Here is a 19516-nt window from a genome sequence, read left to right as displayed (position 1 = left end):
AGTGCAAAGTGTCTGTCTGCGGGGTCCGACCTGCAGACCCTAACCCAGTGACAGATGAGAGACATACACTGACAGATATTTTGTCTGTCAGTGCGGCTAAGGGGCTTCTGCTCCTGAATCTGCAGCATCCGCCCTGATAAGCTAGCAAAGTTCACATTTATTTAGTACAGATTAAATGACAAAGGTCTTGAGTAAACACCACTAGAGGGAAATTAACACTGCTGACCCCCAGTAGAGAGCAATCATGCACCCGCAGATAAACAAAGGTTAGTCTTAGGACCACATGAGTAAACAAGCTATTTCGATAAACTCCCCAACATTCCCTTGTTATTTGCTCTTTTGGTATCAACTCAAGGTAAAGGGTTAAGCTGCTTTCAGTCAAATCTTTTACTAAAGCTATGCAAATCCCCCGGCCTTCCAAGAAGGTTTGCTTCTCCTTCCTATAATATCCTCTTAAAATTTTTCCTACCACCCTGACTGAATCCCACATCTGTCCTCTAGGGGAGACAAGGCAGTGGCTCTTGGGCCATCCTATTTACACAACAAGATCCTTTAGAGAGCACAAAAGCTTCAGATTCATACAGAGAGAGGCTACAAAGATAGCCAGAGCCAGCCTGTTAAAAGAATAAAAGGACAACTGACCCTTTAAAAATATTTCTCCTCCTTGTCATGAGAAATTGAAAGTCCCTCAGGAGAAATTTATTCCTTTGATTTTGCCTTTGTTCTTTCCTGAAATGCAACTTTCCCCAGGTGGGGAAAGTTTCAGATACAGTAAGTTACTCAGATTCTAGAAGGAACCAAATTATTATTTTTTTCTTGTCTGGCTGGTTTCCAGTTGAACACCCTTTTGATCCAGGAAGGAATAATTACAGCTATGATGCTGATGGATATGGGAGTAGCAGCACAGCACCAAATCTGACTTTCATAGGATTTTTACTGTGGGCCAGGCACCAGGTAGGCGCCTGCCACAGATTCTCATCTCAAAGCTTATGAGGTACATATGCTCCCCAATGTGAAAATGAAGAACGGGAGTCCCAGCATTAGTGTGTGCCCAGGCTCCCAAGCCAGTGTGCCAGAGAGCCGGGGAGCCGGGATGCAAGCTCTGAAGCTTGAATCCAGAATACAGGCCGTGGTTTTGCGGGGTGGCTGGCCCTGAAGGGGCCCTTCAAGCCCGGGTTTGTGTGGCTCAGAGAATAAGAGGCAATCTGAAAGGAGAGGGAGAGACATGTACGCAGCAGCACAGCCCTTTTCACTGTGCTGCCTACATTTGCTACCCAGGAGTAACTGACTTACGGAGCAATTTGAAGTGAGGAGACACAGCCATAGCAAACACTGGTAGCCCTTACTGAGATTTTATTGCATCGTGAGTCCTCAGTAAATTCATAGTCACAACGACAGAGAGTTACATATTTATGTTCTCTTCTAAGGCGGGTTTCTCAACTTCAATGCTACTGGCATTTTGGGTTAAACAGTGCTTTGTTGTAGGAGGCTGTCCTGTGCATTATGGGATGTTTAGCACATCCCTGGCCTCTACCCATTAGATGTCAGGAACACCTACCCTCCCCCCACAACCAAAATTGTCTCCATACATTGTTGCGTACCCCCTAGGAGCAAAATCACCCCAGTTGAGAGCCCCTGATCTAAAGGCTGCCTGTGTGAATCCAGAGACTATGTAGATCCCTTAGCACTTTCCAGTCACAGCTGAGAAGACTCCAGTCGAAACAGCCCTCTTGGAGAACATGGAATCCAGGGCACTCTCAGGCATCACCTACTATCTTGGGCCATTGATCTCAGGGACCTGAGAGGTAGAGATAGATGATCTACATCCCTGTGCCAAAGCAATACCCAGAGCTTGTTCTCTAGGCTTGTTCAAGAGTTAAATCAGGACTGAGAAGACATGCAATTGGCTACGTACAGATCTTTGTTAATGAGATTTCCGGCTTGCACCCAGAGGGCCTTTAGCCAAACTGTCTGCTTCTCGGATGGAAGCGCTGTAGCCTGGCACCATGGCTTAATGGGGTTGTTTGAAAGCTCTGTGTACGTAAACATAATTAGAATGTTTTCATCCCATGGCTTTGCTTAGCAACCTAATGGTATGTATCCAGGTTTGTCATGAAAACCTGAAGGAGTAGTTAACTTCATTAAGGAAGTCATTTTTCATAAGAGTATTCAACTTCAGAAAATCATTGTGCAGCCATCTTTAAGTAGCATTAATGATATTTCCCCAAGTAAAATGGCATCAAATTATCATAAATGGAAGTATGACAATTTTTATTTTCTTTTTCTTTCTTCTCTAATTTTTATAGAGTCTGTGTCCACTCAGAGGGTAGCACAGTTGAATGGTCCCAAACAACATTTAACTTGGCCCAACTTGGCTGCCAATCCAATCGGCATCCTAGAAACAGAAATTTTCTTTGGCCACAGATAAAAAATGACAGCATCTTTGAAAGCAGTTTGCCCTGCACAGTGCCTGTCCACAGGTGCCCAGCTGCGTGGGTGCCAGACATATGCAGACGAACCTGACCACAGAGAGTCACAGTTGACTCAGCAGTGCCAGGGTACCAGAATATCTTGATGACTGAGTGGCTTAGCTGCACTGCTAATTTGCATTTATGGTTTAATTTATTCACTATTAATTTGAATCCCTATGAACTATGGGGCTAGTGCTAGAAACTAGAGGTAGCCCCTGGATTCTTCTCTAGCTCTGCCTTTGTTGATCCAGCTTAGCTTCAGGCAAATCATTTTGTCTGTGAGTTTGATACAGTAATTTCTGCCCTAATGTGCCTCAATGAGTAATCTAAGAATGAGAGAAGATACTATCAAGCTGCTTTAATTTTTTTTTTTTAAGTTGCTGTAGGAATGTAAGTACATGGATAGAACACTATTTTCTCATGCAAATATGCACATTGTATGCAAACCAGGTATAGCCCTCAGGGCTTCAACTTTCTACTGCAGTCACCAAAATGCTTGTGGCAGATGCTGATCCAAAGCTGTAGCCAGGGTTCTGTTTAAAACTCACAGGGCAAAAGAATTACTCATTATGGTTTCATGTGCAGGTAAATGAAATGGCCGAACCCAATAGTATTGGGGTCTATTTTTTAAAAAAGGAGATTTCTACATTTTTCTCCAAAATACATGACTTTCAGATACAAAAGCAAATATACTTAGAGCAGTGCTAGAGGGACGCTGTCTAGGCAAAAGCTAAAAACATGGAGGTTATCACATTGAAACAGGAAATTTTCCCTGACCCCTTCACAGGCCTTGTGATGGGGGTGCCTTGCTTACTCAGCTCATAGCTCTCAACTCCTCTAAGGAGTGGGAGCACACAGGTGAGTGAGTGCAGGGGCCAGGGCATGTGCTTCTGGGCACCAGCAGGAGCAAAACTCCATGTGGGCCCTGCAGCGGTGTCTGGTGGGGAGTACCCGCAACCCCTGAAACCCCAGAGGGCATGTGTACAGTACGACTTTTAGCTTTGCCATCATGGATGGCTTAAGTGTTAACTCAGTTGGCCCTCTGCCTTTTTGTGTGAGGTGGTTGCTCTCCACCAGTGAGGGCAGAGGGTCAGTGTGACAGCCTTTAGCGCCCACATCTGTGACACCAGAGCTCTTGTTTGGCGTCCAGAAAAAAATCAGGTCACATAAATGAATTGAAGGATGGTGAATACAGAGGGTTTTATTGCCAATGAAAGTGGCTCTCAGCAAGAAGGGGAGCTGGAAAGGGGATGGAATGGGAAAGTGATCTTCCCCCAGAGTCTGGCCATCCCCAGCTGTACTCCTCTTGGAAGCAACTCTGTCAAGCCATCCCTCTGAAGTCAAGCTGCCTCTCTCTGACATCAAACCACAATTTCTGATGTCCTGCTGCTTCTCCTCTTCTCCCCTTCTCTGCTCTCTGCCAGTGGAGCCTGGGGTTTTTATGGGTACAGGATGGGGGTGGGGCAGACCAGGGGTGGTTTTGGAAAAGGTGGGAAAACGGGGATGTAAAGTTCTCACTTTGGGCCACAGTTCCAGGCTTGAGGGTGGGGCCTTTGCCAGGGACCCCACCCTTTTCTGTCTAGAATTTCTCTGCTTCCTATCCCTATCAACATATTGGTCTTGTTTGATGTTTGCTTTCCTGTGAAATGAAACGATGATCATGAAATTATCAATAAATCTACTGACTTAGAAAAGCAAGTTAAAAATATCACGTCATAATCATCACATTATCATCTGCTCACAAAAAACAAGGGCCATCAGCTCATAGGAGGGGCTCATAGGAGGTGGCTTTAACCTACCATTCCACTGTCTTACAACTATTCTTATTGTCAGTGATGTGTAAAAAAATAAAATAAACTGGCAGGTGGCAACCTCCTAAATCTTCAACATTGACCAAGTAGTATAAATTAGATAAATGAAAAACAAAAAGAAGAGTAATTGCTTTCTCAAAGGAACAAAGCAACAAAATTCATTACAGGAAGACGTCTTCTGAAGGTTGTACAAAGTGTTGACAGTTTTTCATTTTGGAATTTTGGTCATGCCAAAAACAATGGCAGTGCTAAGGAAATTAAAATACAAATTTTAGTGAAGCATTTATTTTGAAAACTAATTGAGTTTAAATCATGCATGTTTTTAAAGAGGCAACATCTGCTTGAAGTGTCTTGGCTATCTCTTAACACTATCGGCGTGAACAGGTGGGACATGTGCCAGGTTGTGGGAAAGCACGGAGCACTGCCACCACGTGTCTCTCCAGATGCTCAAATTCCACCCAAAGCCTCAGTGACTGGAGAGCCAGTGAAGGGAAAGTTGGAAAGGGAGGTGTCTCAGGCTCACCTTTGATAACTTTACACTGACTACAGCCTGAATGCACAACTGCAATGCAGTTTTGCATCACTGGTTTCTGATAAACTAAGGCAGTCCTGCCTGTTAACACCCTCATCAAGCCCAGGACTACATCTATCCCAGCCAGATACATCCTGATGCACACTTGTGTAAACATGTGCATATGTAGGGACTGTGGTGTCAAGAGTCCTGTTTCTCATTTTGTTATTTATTTTCTTAGTTTTTGAACTAATATAGAGTGCAGTCGACTTTTTGGTATATGGTTCTGTGAGTTTTAAAGCATATAAATTCATGCAATGACCACTGCAATCAGGATTTAAAACAGTCCCATCTTCCAACAAAACTCTTGTGTTGCCCTTTTGTAGTTGTACCCTCAACCCACCTCTGGCATCTGGTAACCACTATGTATTCCCCATCACTATGGTTTTGTCTTTTCAAAAATGCCCTGTAAACAGCATGTAACCTTTTGAGACTGGCTTCTTTTACTCATCATGATGCCTTTGAGATTCATTCAAATCATTGTGCATATCTATAGTTTGTTCCTTTTATTGCCGAGTGCTATTGCATTGCAGGGAATCTACTACAATTTGTATATTCACCACTCAAGAATATTTAGCTTGGTCCAGTTTTTGGCAGTTATGAATAAAGCTTCTACAAATATTCATGTACATGCGTTTGTGTGAAAGTAAGTTTCCATTTTTCTAGGATAAATACCCAAGAATGGAATTGCTGGGTGGTATGATAATTCTATATTTAATCTTTTGAGGAACTACAGCTTCTCCTCTATTGTCTTAACAGTGTCTATCACAAAGCAAAAGTTTTTAATTTGGATAAAGTTTGGTTTATTAACTTATTCTTTTTTGGAATCATGTCTAAGAAATTTTTGCCTAACATAGGTTATAAAAGTTTTCTCCTATGTTGTCTTCTAAAAGTTTCATAGTATTCCATTTTATTTTCAGATCTGTGATCCATTTTGAGTTTGTTTATGTATACTGTAAGGTTTAACTTGAGGTTGCTTTTTTCTGCATATGGAGTCTAGTTGTTCTAACACCATTTGATGAAAATAATATCCTGTCTCTATTGAATTGCCTTGTACCTTTTTCAAAATCAATGGGCCACATTTGTGTGTCCTGTTCTGAACTGTCTGCTCTGTCCCATCGATCTAGGTGTCTATCCTTTTACCAATGACACACTGTCTTAATTACCATAGCTTTTTATTTATTAAAGCCAGGTTATATGATTTCTCCAAGATTACTCTTTTTCAGATTTAGTTGTTCTAGTTCTTCTGCTTTACCATGTAACTTTTAGAATCAGCTTGTCTATGTAAGGTAGGAGACCAGCAGGACTTATTTTCTGGTCCCAACCCTGATGACCAAAACAAGATCTGGTTCAGATGGGATAAAGCAAAAAAACTGATGAAAACCACAGACGGAGACAAAAGCAATCCTTAGCTGCCCTCATTGCTCATAGGTATAAGCTACTCCCACTAGAGCCATGACAATTTATAAATGCCATGGCAACAACCCACAAGTTACCACCCCTTTCCAGGGCAAGACCCAAAACTTACTGTCCCTTTCCTAGAAAGTTCTAAACAACCCACCCCTCAGTTTGTGTTGACCTGACCTTTAATTTGCATATAATTGAAAATAGATTTACATGAGTATAAATACTGTTGCCAAGAGACCATACTTTGCTGACCCTGGGCACACTGCCTAGGAGTTAGCCCTGCTCCAGAAGGAGCAGTACTGTTCAATAAAAAATTTCAGTCTAGGCCGGGCGCGGTGGCTCAAGCCTGTAATCTCAGCACTTTGGGAGGCCGAGACAGGTGGATCACGAGGTCAGGAGATCGAGACCATCCTGGCTAACATGGTGAAACCCCGTCTCTACTAAAAATACAAAAAAAAAACTAGCCGGGCGAGGTGGCGGGCGCCTGTAGTCCCAGCTACTCCGGAGGCTGAGGCAGGAGAATGGCATAAACCCGGGAGGCGGAGCTTGCAGTGAGCTGAGATCCGGCCACTGCACTCCAGCCCGGGCTACAGAGCAAGACTCCGTCTCAAAAAAAAAAAAAAATTTTCAGTCTATCACTACCAGTTTGCTCTTGAATTATTTCCTGGTTAAAGCCAAAAACCATCCCAGGCTAAGCTCAATTTTGGGGCTCACCTGTCCTGCATCATGTAACTACAAAAAAATCATCCTGGTGTTTTGATTGGAATTGAATTAAATCTATAGAACAATTTTGGAAGAAGTAACATCTTGTCTGTGTTGAGTCTTTCAGTCCATGAATATAGTATGTCTCTCCATGTATTTATTGTTTCTATCTTGTTTGATTGCTTTCATCAGCATTTTCTAGTTTCTAGCATAAAGATAGTTAACAGGATTTGTTAGAGTTATACCTATGTGTTTCATTGCAAATAGTATTTTTAAAAAACTTTATTATAAATGTGCAGATAACAAACTAATAAGATGGATTTTTGTGTTTTGACCCTACATCATACATTGTTAAACTCACTTTTTTGTTTTAGAAATTTTTTATAGATTCCTTATAGTTTTTATGCAGACAATTATGACATCTGTGTATATGAGCAGTTTTTTCCTTTCCAGTCTGTATGCCTTTTATTTCTTTTATGTACCTGGCTAAGGTTTCCATATGATGTTCAATAGGAATAGTAAGAGTAGACATGAGAATTTTTACTTTAAAAAATGTAATCACAAAGGAATTTGAGTGTATGAGAATCGTATGTATTCTGGTGCCTTTTTGCCTTCTCTGCCTTCCACAATTGATTTTTACCAGAAACAAATAGAAGTAAAACGATATACTTCTTTTATTAGCTTGTATTTCTAGATACCATCATAATTTTTTTCTGTAATCAGACCTAAGTTTAGTATTACTTAAGGTACTATCATTTCTATGTAAGTTTTGAAATACAGTTAAAATAGTTATATGTCACATGAACAAAAGTCAATCTGAGTTATTTGAAAATGATTCATTTTTGTAAGCTTTTAAGTTAATCCAGAAGTGCTACAAAGCATATTTTTTGACATGTCTTACTCTACTTCCTAGGGAACTGGAGAGCTGTTCTCTAATCTTGTGTCTTGTTTTTCATCTTTTTCTCACCTCCCATCTCCCTTTCTTGCCTAGAATGTCCTTTGTGTGCAAAACCCTGAAATTTTGGGTCAAGTTGCTTCAAGTATATTCGGTTTATGACAATATAACACCTGTAGATACCTCTATTACCTGGTTGGAAAATTATAATATGAATTTTATAACATTGAAGGGGCAGGGGAGGGTCCATCACTAAGAGAAAATATATCATGTCATATTTCCAGAAAATTCTAACGATGATTCCCACCGACGAGGAGAAGCAGAAAATCCAGGAAGCTCAGCTGGCCAACCCTGAAATCCCCTTGGGCAGTGCAGAGCAGTTCCTCCTCACCCTCTCCTCCATCAGTGAGCTCTCTGCACGACTTCACCTCTGGGCATTCAAAATGGATTATGAAACTACAGAAAAGGTAAGCTCTCAGTAAGAGAGGCAGCTGATCCCACATCCACAGGGTTGAGAAAGGCAGTTTTTCATTGATCAATATTAAGGCAGTGAAATGTCATTCTTGGCATAGGGTGTGAAGGGTGAGTTGACAATGAGCAGGTTGTGTGTACACCAAGTGATCAGCAGCTGGCCAATGGAGGCTGATTCTAAAGTGTCTGCCTGGTGCCAGCCTCAGACACTAGATTGTGGGCACCAGGTGATGATTACAAAGCAAAGCAGTTAAATTTTTTTCAGGTCCTATATTCTCATTGTAGAAAATGTGGAAAATACAGAAAAGCACAATACAGAAAATTTCCTATAATCCTTCCACCTGATGATAATCGCCTAAACTGCCAGTGACTATGGCAATTAGCAGGTCTTTGGGTCCCTTTGAGAGAGTATCCCTGGTAGAAAGTTGAAGATGATGCCTATTGCAAGAGTTTGGGAGGAGAATAGAAGGAAAGGGGCCTTAATGGAGAAAGCTTGAGGAGGCTCCTCCTGAGTAGAAAGCAGAGGACATAGGCATCCTCTCTGGAATAGGGCAGTGGGAGTTTGATGCAGGCTGAACAGAAGGAGCCAGTGGAGAAGAAAAGGGAGAGATGGAAAGTGAACTGTGTGGGATCTTAGTTGAGAGGAAGTCCCCAGAAGAGACAGATTCTATAGGCCAAGTGGGCCAGGTGCAGTGGCTCACACCTGTAATCCCAGCACTTTGGGAGGCTGAGGTAAGAGGATGACTTGAAGTCAGGAGTTCAAGACCAACCTGAGCATCATAGTGAGACCTTGTCTCTACAAAAATTTTGAAAACTTAGCCAGGTGTGGTGGCATGCACTTGTAGTCCCAGCTACTCAGGAGGCTGTGGCAGGAGGATCACCTGGGGCCAGGAGTTCAAGGCTGTAGTGGGCTATAATCGCCTTACTGTACTCCAGCCTGGGCAACAGAATGAGACCCCCACCTCTAAAAAAATAAAGCCAAGTGGAGAGGCTATGTGGTCTCCATCTTCTGGCAAAAGGAGGAGCAAGGTCCTATACTGAGGGCCAGATAGGTGGTGGTGGGTTTGGGGGACTTCAGGAGGGAACTGCAGTATTTGAATTCATCAGGAAGTCAAGCAGAGAGAAAGACACCTAGGACTGCTGAGGTGACTGCTATGACTGGGTCACAAGACCAGCCAGCATGCTCAGGTGACTTTCTTTAGCTAAGGGAGGTAACATCATGGAGAAAACAGATCACTGGGTCAGCCTGGCAGGACCTGGGCTGGAGAAACTGAAGCTGGATCTCCTGGCTTTGGGATATAGTCTGGGGGAGAGCCTCAGTCAAGACAAAGGAGTGGGGGCCACAGAACAGCACCAGAGAGGGTGGGGGAGATGGAGGCCATGAGGTTACAGGGTGGGCTGGAGGTCTGAGGGAGGGGGATCATGAAGGCAGTGGGGTAGTGAGGGCAGTAGCCTTCTAGTGAGCAGCCCAGGCTGAGAGGTGGCTAGCCATGGAGTGCCTTGAAGGGAGGAGGAGGCCTGGGGCAGTTCAGGGACATCGTAGGCCAAAACTTTCATTGCCAATCTGCCTGGAACGAGAAAAAGCAAAGAAGAAGACTGTGGTCTAGAAGCTGAAGGAAGATGGGAAGGAAGAGTTTCCCAGAAGTCAGCCACAGCCAGGAAGGAGAGTAAGAGGAGGGCATTCCCTGAGGCAGGAACGGGGAGTCCAGAATCCTTGTCACCCCAGCACAAGGTCCTTTTGGTCTCCACTGCAGGGTCTGGGGAGTAGAGGCTCTCCCTGCCACACATTTCCATACCTAGGAACAATGCCCATTGCGGGGGATTGCCTCGTGCTGGGGAGAGCACCGCGTGTTCCCTTATACAGAAAGTCAAAAGAACAAAGTAAAGCCAAATTGTACATTTTTTATCGTCTAATTTTTTTTTAACTGAAAGGAAGTAGCAGAACCACTCCTGGACCTGAAGGAAGGAATAGACCAGTTGGAGAACAATAAAACCTTGGGCTTTATCCTGTCTACTCTCTTAGCCATTGGAAACTTTCTAAATGGAACTAATGTAAGTCGTCCCCATCCCTCATCCTGCAGCCCCCCACTTGCCACAAAATCCCTGCCCAGCAATTGCTGATGAAGGTTGTACCTCAGGTCCCCCAAAGCACAGTAGAACAAATGACTTTTGTGTCTTCTTGCTGAAAATCTAGAAGGAATTTTGTTCTTAAGATACCAGGGCCTGGGCTGGTTGCAGTGGCTCACGCCTGTAATCTCAGCACTTTGTGAGGCTGAGATCACGAAGTCAGGAGATTGAGACCATCCTGACTGACATGGTGAAACCCCGTCTCTACTAAAAATACAAAAAAATTAGCCAGGCATGGCGGCACGTGCCTGTAGTCCAGGCTACTCAGGATGCTGAGGCAGGAGAATCGCTTGAACCTGGAAAGTGGAGGTTGCAGTGAACTGAGATCTTGCCACTGCACTCCAGCCTGGGTGACAGAGCAAGATTCCATCTCAAGATTTCAACCAATGTCTTGCTATAAATAAGAAAACAGAAAACACACACATGATTCTTTATGAAGTGTAACTACTCTCAAATTTGACATTGGAAAACTTTCTTCTGCCCCATTTTTTTTTTTCCTGAGCTTATCACTCAAATATTCATGCTTATATGCATTTTGATGCTTAAAGAAAAACAACTTTAAAAAAATATTTTTAAGTTCTGGGGTACATTTGCAGGAGGTGCAGGTTTTTTACACTGGTAAACGTGTGCCCTGGTAGTTTGCTGTACCTATCAACCCATCACCTAGGTATTAAGCCCAATATGCATTAGCTATTAAGAAAAGCAACTTTTTAAAATTGACCCAGCTTTGGCCAGGAAGTAGGTGACAGCAGGCAAAGGGAGGAGGAAGTAGATAAACAGATGTAAGAGCCTAGTCCCACAGCACCCTGATTTAGGGGTGAGCCCTGGGACATGGCTCATGGCTGTGGTGGGAAAGGGCTTGAGGCTCCCTCATTCTCAGTGTGGCTGGCCCACATGTGATCAGCCCTGGTTCATGGAGGATGTGGCCCCAGGAGCTTCAGTCACAGAGAAACCGAATGTTGGGGCGACTGCAGCTGGGAATTGATTCTAACCATCTGTGCTGTTCTCTAAGAGCCTGCGTGAAACTTGTCTTTTATATTGATGTTTGCAAAACAGGCCAAAGCGTTTGAGTTAAGCTACCTCGAGAAGGTTCCAGAAGTCAAAGACACAGTGCACAAGCAGTCGCTTCTCCACCACGTGTGCACCATGGTGGTGGAAAACTTCCCAGACAGCTCCGATCTGTACTCGGAGATCGGGGCCATCACCAGGTCAGCCAAGGTAGGTCTGCGGATGCCGAGGAGTGGGGCTGGTCTCGCCACAGTCACGGGGTCTTTATCGGTCATCCTCGGCGAACACGTGCCCTATTAAGTAAAATGCCCAAGTGCTGCCTGCATTCTCTGCTCTAGAGTTTGTGAATATGATTTGTTTTGTGGCATTTCTGATGAATTTTAAGATATTTTTCCTATCTCTGGTTCTCGGTCAGATTCTTTCCTACTGAGGTATGCAAGGCAAGCCTGCCATCCCATTCCTAAACCCTGTGTCCACTGTTGAGCACTGTTACTCACCAGGGTGGATTCTCCAGAACACTGAAACAGCACAGCTTGTCTTAGGTGGGCAACCATGTCAAAAAGATGCAATTTGGCTCTTCCTGAGACGTCCATAGGACACTGCAGTGAGGTGTGGAGCCAGAAAACAGGGCCCTTCTGGCGCCTGCTCACCAGAGATCGGCAGTCCCTATGATCTTGCCCAAAGAGAACATTTTTATAGGGCTGTAAACAGTATATGGCCTTGGCCGTCAGCTGTAAGCTCTTAAAGCAAGTGCAGAGTTAATATCTTCATGAGCTTATGCTTCATTAGAAAAGAGACAGTCGCAGTATGTGGACACCTGGCTGCCTCTAGTGCAGGGGGTCACTGAGGCTGACCAGCCCCTGGAGGGATTCCAAACACATCAGAACTGGGAGATGTGAAGGTCTTAGGAGCACAGGAAACTCACTAGGGTAGGGGGCAGGGGTGAAAGACACCCTTAAAATAGGGTACAGCAACCAGGCCAGTGTGAAGGAACCTTCTAGAAACACCCCTGGCTGGAGCATGAGAGCCAGCAGTACTGGGGTGTGTTGGAATCCAGCATGAGAAGAAGAGAGAGAGTGGTGGGCAAAGGTGGGGAAGGATGTGGGTTGGCTGCTGAGGCCTGCTTCAAGGGGCCCTTCCTCTCTGTCTGCCTTCTGCCACAGCCCTGGCTTGTGGGGACCTGGTGGCCGAGAGCCTCCTCCACCTACCTCCAGAGCCGCAGGCTGGCCTCTGCCAGGTGCACCGAGGAGGGGACCCTGAACTGGCCTATCAGAATTTTTTTCTAAGCCTCATTGTATCATGAGAAAGCGAAGCCTTTCCTATCTGGACTCAAGATTCCTTTGGTTTCAGACAAATCATTTTCCTCAAAGTGCCATGAAACCCTGCATACTTGAATCCCAGGGGCTCTGCCTAAACTCGCCTTCTCTTTTTGATGCAGTAGCATCAGGAAGTCAAGTACATACGGTGTCTTGCACGCCTCCCTGCTTCACACCAGACACGACACTGCGTGTCTTCATCCTGTTGGTGCCACAGATCCTCTCACAAAATCCATCTTTGCGGACTCTTTCCCCTACATTGTCCTTCTAAGGATGGGCCTGGAGGTCTGAGGTCACTCCAGCAAGTCCCCTGTGGGCTTCAGCAGGCCCTGCGCATTGCCTCTGTCAGTGGCTCCTTACCTCCAGGCACCTGCTCACCTCCACGCACCTTCCGCTCAGCCCCCCGCCGCACCTTCCGCGTACTTCCCACTCATTCCTGTACCCACACCCTCCTCGCACCGCCCGCTCAACACCCCCCGCCACACCCTCCGCGCACCTCCCATTCATCCCTCACCCCCGCACCCTCCTCGCACCTCCCGCTCAACACCCCCGCCACACCCTCCGTGCACCTCCCATTCATCCCTCACGCCCGCACCCTCCGCGCACCGCCTGCTCACCCCCGCGCAACTCCTGCTGCTCTGGCTTTTGCTTGCTGGACACAGCCTTTCTCATCTTAGCTACTTTCCATCCACCTCAGTCCCCTCCTGTCAGCTCACCCACTTATTTATCTATTTCTTCCTCCGCTCTCGTCCTTCTCAATTTCTTTCCCCATCCCTCTATTAAATGTGGCCCTCTGATGTATTTTTCTCATGACTAAAAATCTCTCTGATTTATGTAATTTTTAGTCTGGAAATTCTATAAAATCATCACCTTAGAAAACCTCGTCTCAGCCTCCTTCAGGCAATCCAGCCTGTCTGCACGTCCCTGAATTCACAGCCAGCGCTCTGTCACATCTGTCCCTTGCATGTGTGAGGTGCATCTGCTGGCAACCCTCACACCCACACACAGGCACACACACGGGCCTGGTGGGGGCTATGTGTCTTTCAGAGTTTGGGAATCGCCTGTGTGTACAGTCAGCCTCTTTGAGAACAGGAAGTTGTCTCATTCAGCATTTGTGTTTATGTTCAGTGCCTGGCTTAGAGACTGGTGTAGTTTCTCCGTGAGTGTTGGTGGAATGAGTGAGTGGGTAGGTGAATAAAACAACTTGTCACTCACACTATAAAGGAGATCATCACGAAGAGAAGGTGGTTGCCCATTAGTTGGTCCCCAGCATAGCAGAGCCATCCTCGTCGGACTAGGGTGCATTCCTCAACTTTAAGAGAAATATTATCGCTGAAGAATAAGAGTGCTCTGAAAAAAATTTATGAGACATCTTAGTTCATCTTGTTCTAGGGTTCCTTGATATCATGTTTTAATTTATAGTTCCCAAAGATTTATTTCCAAATATGGCCAAAAAAGGTGACACATGTATTGAGTTCATTTGGAGAACAGTTTTATCACTAAATAATGTGATGTCAAGATAATGACAAATACACATGTGAATAATTTTTAGCCTGTAAATATGTTTGTATTTCAAGATGTGAATTTGGTTTTGATGTTTGTTTCTCCCCAGAGGCAGTTTGGTCTCCCAATTCAGGTTGGTGTCTGGCGGTTTCAGTGTGTTTGCAATGTTCTCGCTCTGATTTTCAGGTTGACTTTGATCAACTTCAGGATAATTTATGTCAGATGGAGAGAAGATGCAAGGCTTCATGGGATCACCTCAAGGCAATTGCAAAACACGAAATGAAACCAGTTTTAAAACAACGGATGTCAGAGTTCCTGAAAGACTGTGCAGAGCGAATTATAATTTTAAAGATTGTCCATAGAAGGATAATCAACAGGTAAGTGGATTGAGGAACTTATAGAAAATCAGTACAGTGGCATATTGAAAAATTTGTGCTGCAAATTAAGAGCTGATGGTTAAATTTACAGATTTTTGCACATTCTTGGTACATAGCAAGTACACTGATGATACAGATGTTTAACAGTTTCATGGCTAATTAATTTTTCTTAATAATATAATGCCATCAAATCTCAAAGTTGGAAGGAATCTCAGAAATAATTTGATCCAAAAATCCTACCTATCAGGAACTGCATCTGTAAGATTCCTAACAAATTGAACCCTGCATCTCTGGGTCTGCTGGAAGAATTTCACCTATAGAGAGGACACTCCCTTTCAAGGCAACTCTCTTTGTTAGAAAAGTTCCTCTTTTACCTGATCTGCAGCTGGCCTTCAGAGGACCTTCCAGTAATGGATCCTCCAACAGCTGCTCTATGCTATAGCCTACCTGAATGAGGTCCAGGCTCCATCACAGCACGGTCCTCTAGACCAACCCTCCTCAGAGTCACAGGATCCCAGAAGACCCTGGAGACACAGCTGTGAGGTGTCCAACCTTGTTTTTCCCACAAGGAGAATGGGGTCTGGAACTACCCATGGCTGTCCAGGGCTGTGCCACCAGAAAGCAGTGGCAGCCCGAAGACTAGAACCTGGATCTTCTAACTTCCCAGGCCAGGGCCTTTCCTACCATGGCTACCACTCTCTTCTCCTTTGCTTTGTCACAGAACACAGTTGAGGGACCCTCACCCATTCTTCCTTCCTCCCTCCCTCCCTGCCTTTCCCTTCTTTCCTCATCTCCTTTCACTTTTCTTAAGCCTATACAGAACTTTTAAAAACCTGATACTTTTATCTGCACATGAACCCTCTCCCAGCTTGTGTCAGTTTCTGCTTTGATAATCATGCTCCCAGGATCTTCATCCAGACCGCTGAGAAAATGGCAAGTAGTTTTTAAATGTTGGACAGGACAAAAATAAGGAGCAGAATCTTCCCTCCAGGTTGACAACTATCTGTTAATCAGTTCATTTGGAATTTAATTGTTCAACTATAAATCTCCCTGACTGTACTCTATCTAGACGTTCTGGCTGTCCTTCCTTCCTCAAGGGAACTTTTAAGAGATTTTATCAGATTTCTTACTGAAATCAAAGAGGCAGGGAATGTGAGCTGGTTTGGCCCTCTGTGCTTTGTATTATGCAAGCAATTCCCCATTTAAAACACACAAAGACACACAGAGAGAGAGAGAAAGAGAGGGAGAGAGAGAGAGAACACCAACTATTATTTGGAATGTCATGAAATTGGAGTAATTTTTTGAACGTTTTATAAAGCTGTTGAGCTTGGTTACGGTAACCATTTTATCCCAGACAGATTAAAAACTGTTTGGTGGTATGTCTATTTCTTAAGCTCTAAAGTATTTGCTCTGATTGTCCCATTCTCCTTGGTAAGCTGGTCACCCAGATGATGGCTGCTCCCACCTCACCTGTCTACATCCCATTGTGGATGACCAGGAGGAGCCAGAAGTTCACTGTGGTTTTGGTGTGGGTAGTAAAAGGGGTGTGACTAAAGGGAAGTGGTACCAGGAAGTGGCCAATCCAAACTATCTAAACCGTAGAACCCTGGGTTCAAATGAAGTCTTTAGCTGGAGCCCTGCATGTAGAACTGATTATAGCAGGACTCTCTTGTTGAAATTGAGATGGAGGACTGAGAGCCCCAAGGACTGTGCCTTGTTTTTCCTTCCCCCTCCCACCAACAGTCCTCAGGATCATAGCTGAGGACAGCTGTGATTTTTTTTTTTTTTTTTTTTTTTTTTTTTTTTTTGAGACGGAGTCTCGCTCTGTCACCCAGGCTGGAGTGCAGTGGCTGGATCTCAGCTCACTGCAAGCTCCGCCTACCGGGTTTATGCCATTCTCCTGCCTCAGCCTCCCGAGTAGCTGGGACTACACGCGCCAGCCACCTCGCCTGGCTAATTTTTTGTATTTTTTTTAGTAGAGATGGGGTTTCACCGTGTTATCCAGGATGGTCTTGATCTCCTGACCTCGTGATCCGCCCGTCTCGGCCTCCCAAAGTGCTGGGATTACAGGCTTGAGCCATCGTGCCCAGCCATGATTTTTTTTTTAACTTAACACATTGAGAAACTGAGGCACAGAAAGGAGAAGAACCCTAGTTCAGGGCCTTATAGCTGGTAACCAGTGGGATCATCTTAGTCATGCAAATGAGCCTAAATACTTATATTTTGACTTCAGATAAAAAAGTTTCAAAAAGCTGTCTCTTTAGGTAAAACCTAGTTTTCAAAACTGTTTCCTGGCTAAGAAAATTTTGTTTTAGATGTTTAAACCTGCATTTGTTTTAACTTTTATTTTAGATTCAGGGATACATGTTAAGGTTTGTTACATAGGTAAACTCGTGTCATGGGGGGTTGTTGTACAGATTATTTCATCACCCAGGTATTAAGGCCAGTATCCAATAGTTATCTTTTCTGCTTCTCTCCCTCCTTCCACCCTCCACCCTCATGTAGACCCCATGTCTGTTGTTTCCTTCTTTGCGTCCATAAGTTCTTATAATTTAGCTCCCATTTATAAATGAGAGCATGCGATATTTGGTTTTCTGTTCCCGTGTTGGTTTGCTAAGGATAATGGCCTCCAGCTCCATCCATGTTCTCACAAAAGACATGATCTCGTTCTTTCTTATGGATGTATGGTGTTTCATGGTGCATATGTACCACATTTTCTTTATCCAGTCTGTTATTGATGGGCATTGAGGTTGATTTCATGTCTTTGCTATTGTGATTAGGGCTACAATGAACATCCGTGTGCGTGTGTCTTTCTGGTAGAATAATTTATATTCCTCTGGGTATATATCCAGTAATGGGATTGCTGGGTCGAATGGAAGTTCTTCTTTTAGCTCTTTGAAGAATCACCATACTGCTTTCCACAATAGTTGAATTAATTTACTCCAACGGTGTATAAGTGTTCCTTTTTTTCCACAACCTCACCAACATCTGTTGTTTTTTGACGTTTTAGTAACCATTTTGACTGATGTGAGACGGTATATCATTGTGGTTTAGATTTGCATTTCTCTAGTGATCAGTGATGTTGAGCTTTTTTTTTCGTATTCTTGTTGGTCATATGTATGTCTTCTTTTAAAAAGTGTCGGTTCAGGGCCGGGTGCGGTGGCTCAAGCCTGTAATCCCAGCACTTTGGGGGGCCAAGGCGGGCAGATCATGAGGTCAGGAGATCGAGATCATCCTGGCTAACACGGTGAAACCTCGTCTGTACTAAAAATAAAGAAAAAAAATTAGCCGAGCATGGTGGCAGGCACTTGTAGTCCCAGCTACTTGGGAGGCTGAGACAGGAGAATGGCGTGAACCCAGGAGGCGGAGCTTGCAGTGAGCCGAGATGGTGCCACTGCATTCCAGTCTAGGTGACAGTGATACTCCATCTCAAAAAAAAAAAAAAAGGTGTGTTCATGTCCTCGTGTCCTTTGCCCACTTTTAGTGGGGTTGTTCATTTTTCTCTTGTACATTTGTTTAAGTTCCTTAAAGATGCTCGACATTAGACCTTTGTCAGATGCATAGTGTGCAAAAATTTTCACCCACTCTATAGGTTGTCTCTTTACTCTGTTGATAGTTTCCTTTGCTGTGCAGAACCTCTTAAATTTAATTAGATCCCATTAGTCAATTTTTGCTTTTGTTGTGATTGCTTTTGGTATCTTTGTCAGCCTGTTCCTCTGTCCAGGATGGTATTGCCTAGGTTGTCTTCTAGAGTTTTTATAGTTTTGGGTTTTACATTTAAGTCTTTAATCCATCTAGAGATGACTTTTGTATGTAGTGTAAGGAAGGGGTCAAATCTTCAGCATTTGACTAGCCAGTTATCCCAGCGCCCTCTATTGAATAGAGAGTCTTTTCCCCATTGCTTGTTTTGTCAGCTTTGTCAAAGATCAGATGGTCATAGGTGTGCGACCTTATTTCTGGGCTTTCTATTCTGTTCCGTTGGTATATGGGTCTGTTTTTGTACTAGTACCAAGCTGTTGCAATTACTGTAGCCCTGTATTATAAAGTTGGGTAGTGTGATGCCTCCAGCTTTGTTCTTTTTGCTTAGGATTGCCTTGGTAATCCAGGCTCTTTTTTTGTCCCATATGAATTTTAAAAGTTTTTGTCTAGTTTTGTGAAGAATGTCTTTGGTAGTCTGATAGGAATAGCATTGAATCTGTAAACTGCTTTGGGCAGTATGGCCATTTTAATGATATTGGTTCTTCCAGTTCCTGAGCATGGGACATTTTCCATTTGTTTGTGTCATCTCTGATTTCTTTGAGCAGTGTTTTATAATTCTCATTGTAGAGATCTTTCACCTCCCTGGTTAGCTGTATTCCTAGGTATTTTATTCTTTTCGTGGCAATTGTGAATGAGATTGGCTTTCTGATTTGGCTCTCAGCTTGACTGTTGTTGGTGTATAGGAAAGTTAGTGATTTTTGTACATTGATTTTGTATCTGGAACTTTGCTGAAGTTATCAGCTGAAGGAGCTTTTGGGCTGAGATGATGGAGTTTTCTGGATATAGAATCATGTCATTTGCCAGCAAAGATAGTTTGACTTTCTCTCATCCTATTTGAATGCCCTTTATTTCTCTTGCCGGACTGCCCTGACCAGAACTTCCAACATTATGTTGAATATAAGTGGTGAGAGAGGGCATCCGTGTCTTGTGCTGGTTTTCAAGAGGAACGCTTCCAGCTTTTGCCCACTCAGTATGATACTGGCTGTGGATTTGTCATAGATGGCTCTTATTATTATATTTTGAGGTATAGTCCTTTAATACCTAGTTTATTGAGTGTTTTTAACATGAAGGGTGTTGAATTTTGTTGAAAGTCTTTTC

General features: G+C 43.9%; 1 protein-coding gene across 4 annotated transcripts in view; it reads left to right on the top strand.

Annotated features, from left to right (window-relative positions):
- The window catches only part of FHOD3 (formin homology 2 domain containing 3), a 519848-nt gene that overhangs the window by 474213 nt on the left and 26119 nt on the right, over positions 1–19516 (top strand). For all 4 annotated transcript variants that reach the window (XM_073006355.1, XM_073006354.1, XM_073006353.1 and 1 more), the window contains 4 exons: positions 8142–8324; positions 10261–10380; positions 11512–11673; positions 14469–14659. In XM_073006355.1, the coding sequence (XP_072862456.1) occupies positions 8142–8324; positions 10261–10380; positions 11512–11673; positions 14469–14659 (656 nt within the window). The remainder of the gene's footprint in view (positions 1–8141; positions 8325–10260; positions 10381–11511; positions 11674–14468; positions 14660–19516) is intronic.

This window comes from Chlorocebus sabaeus, chromosome 18 (genome assembly GCF_047675955.1).
Source record: "Chlorocebus sabaeus isolate Y175 chromosome 18, mChlSab1.0.hap1, whole genome shotgun sequence".
Taxonomy (NCBI): Eukaryota; Metazoa; Chordata; class Mammalia; order Primates; family Cercopithecidae; genus Chlorocebus; species Chlorocebus sabaeus.
The sequence above is the reverse complement of the archived record's forward strand: the minus strand, read 5'-3'. Positions and strand labels throughout refer to the sequence as shown.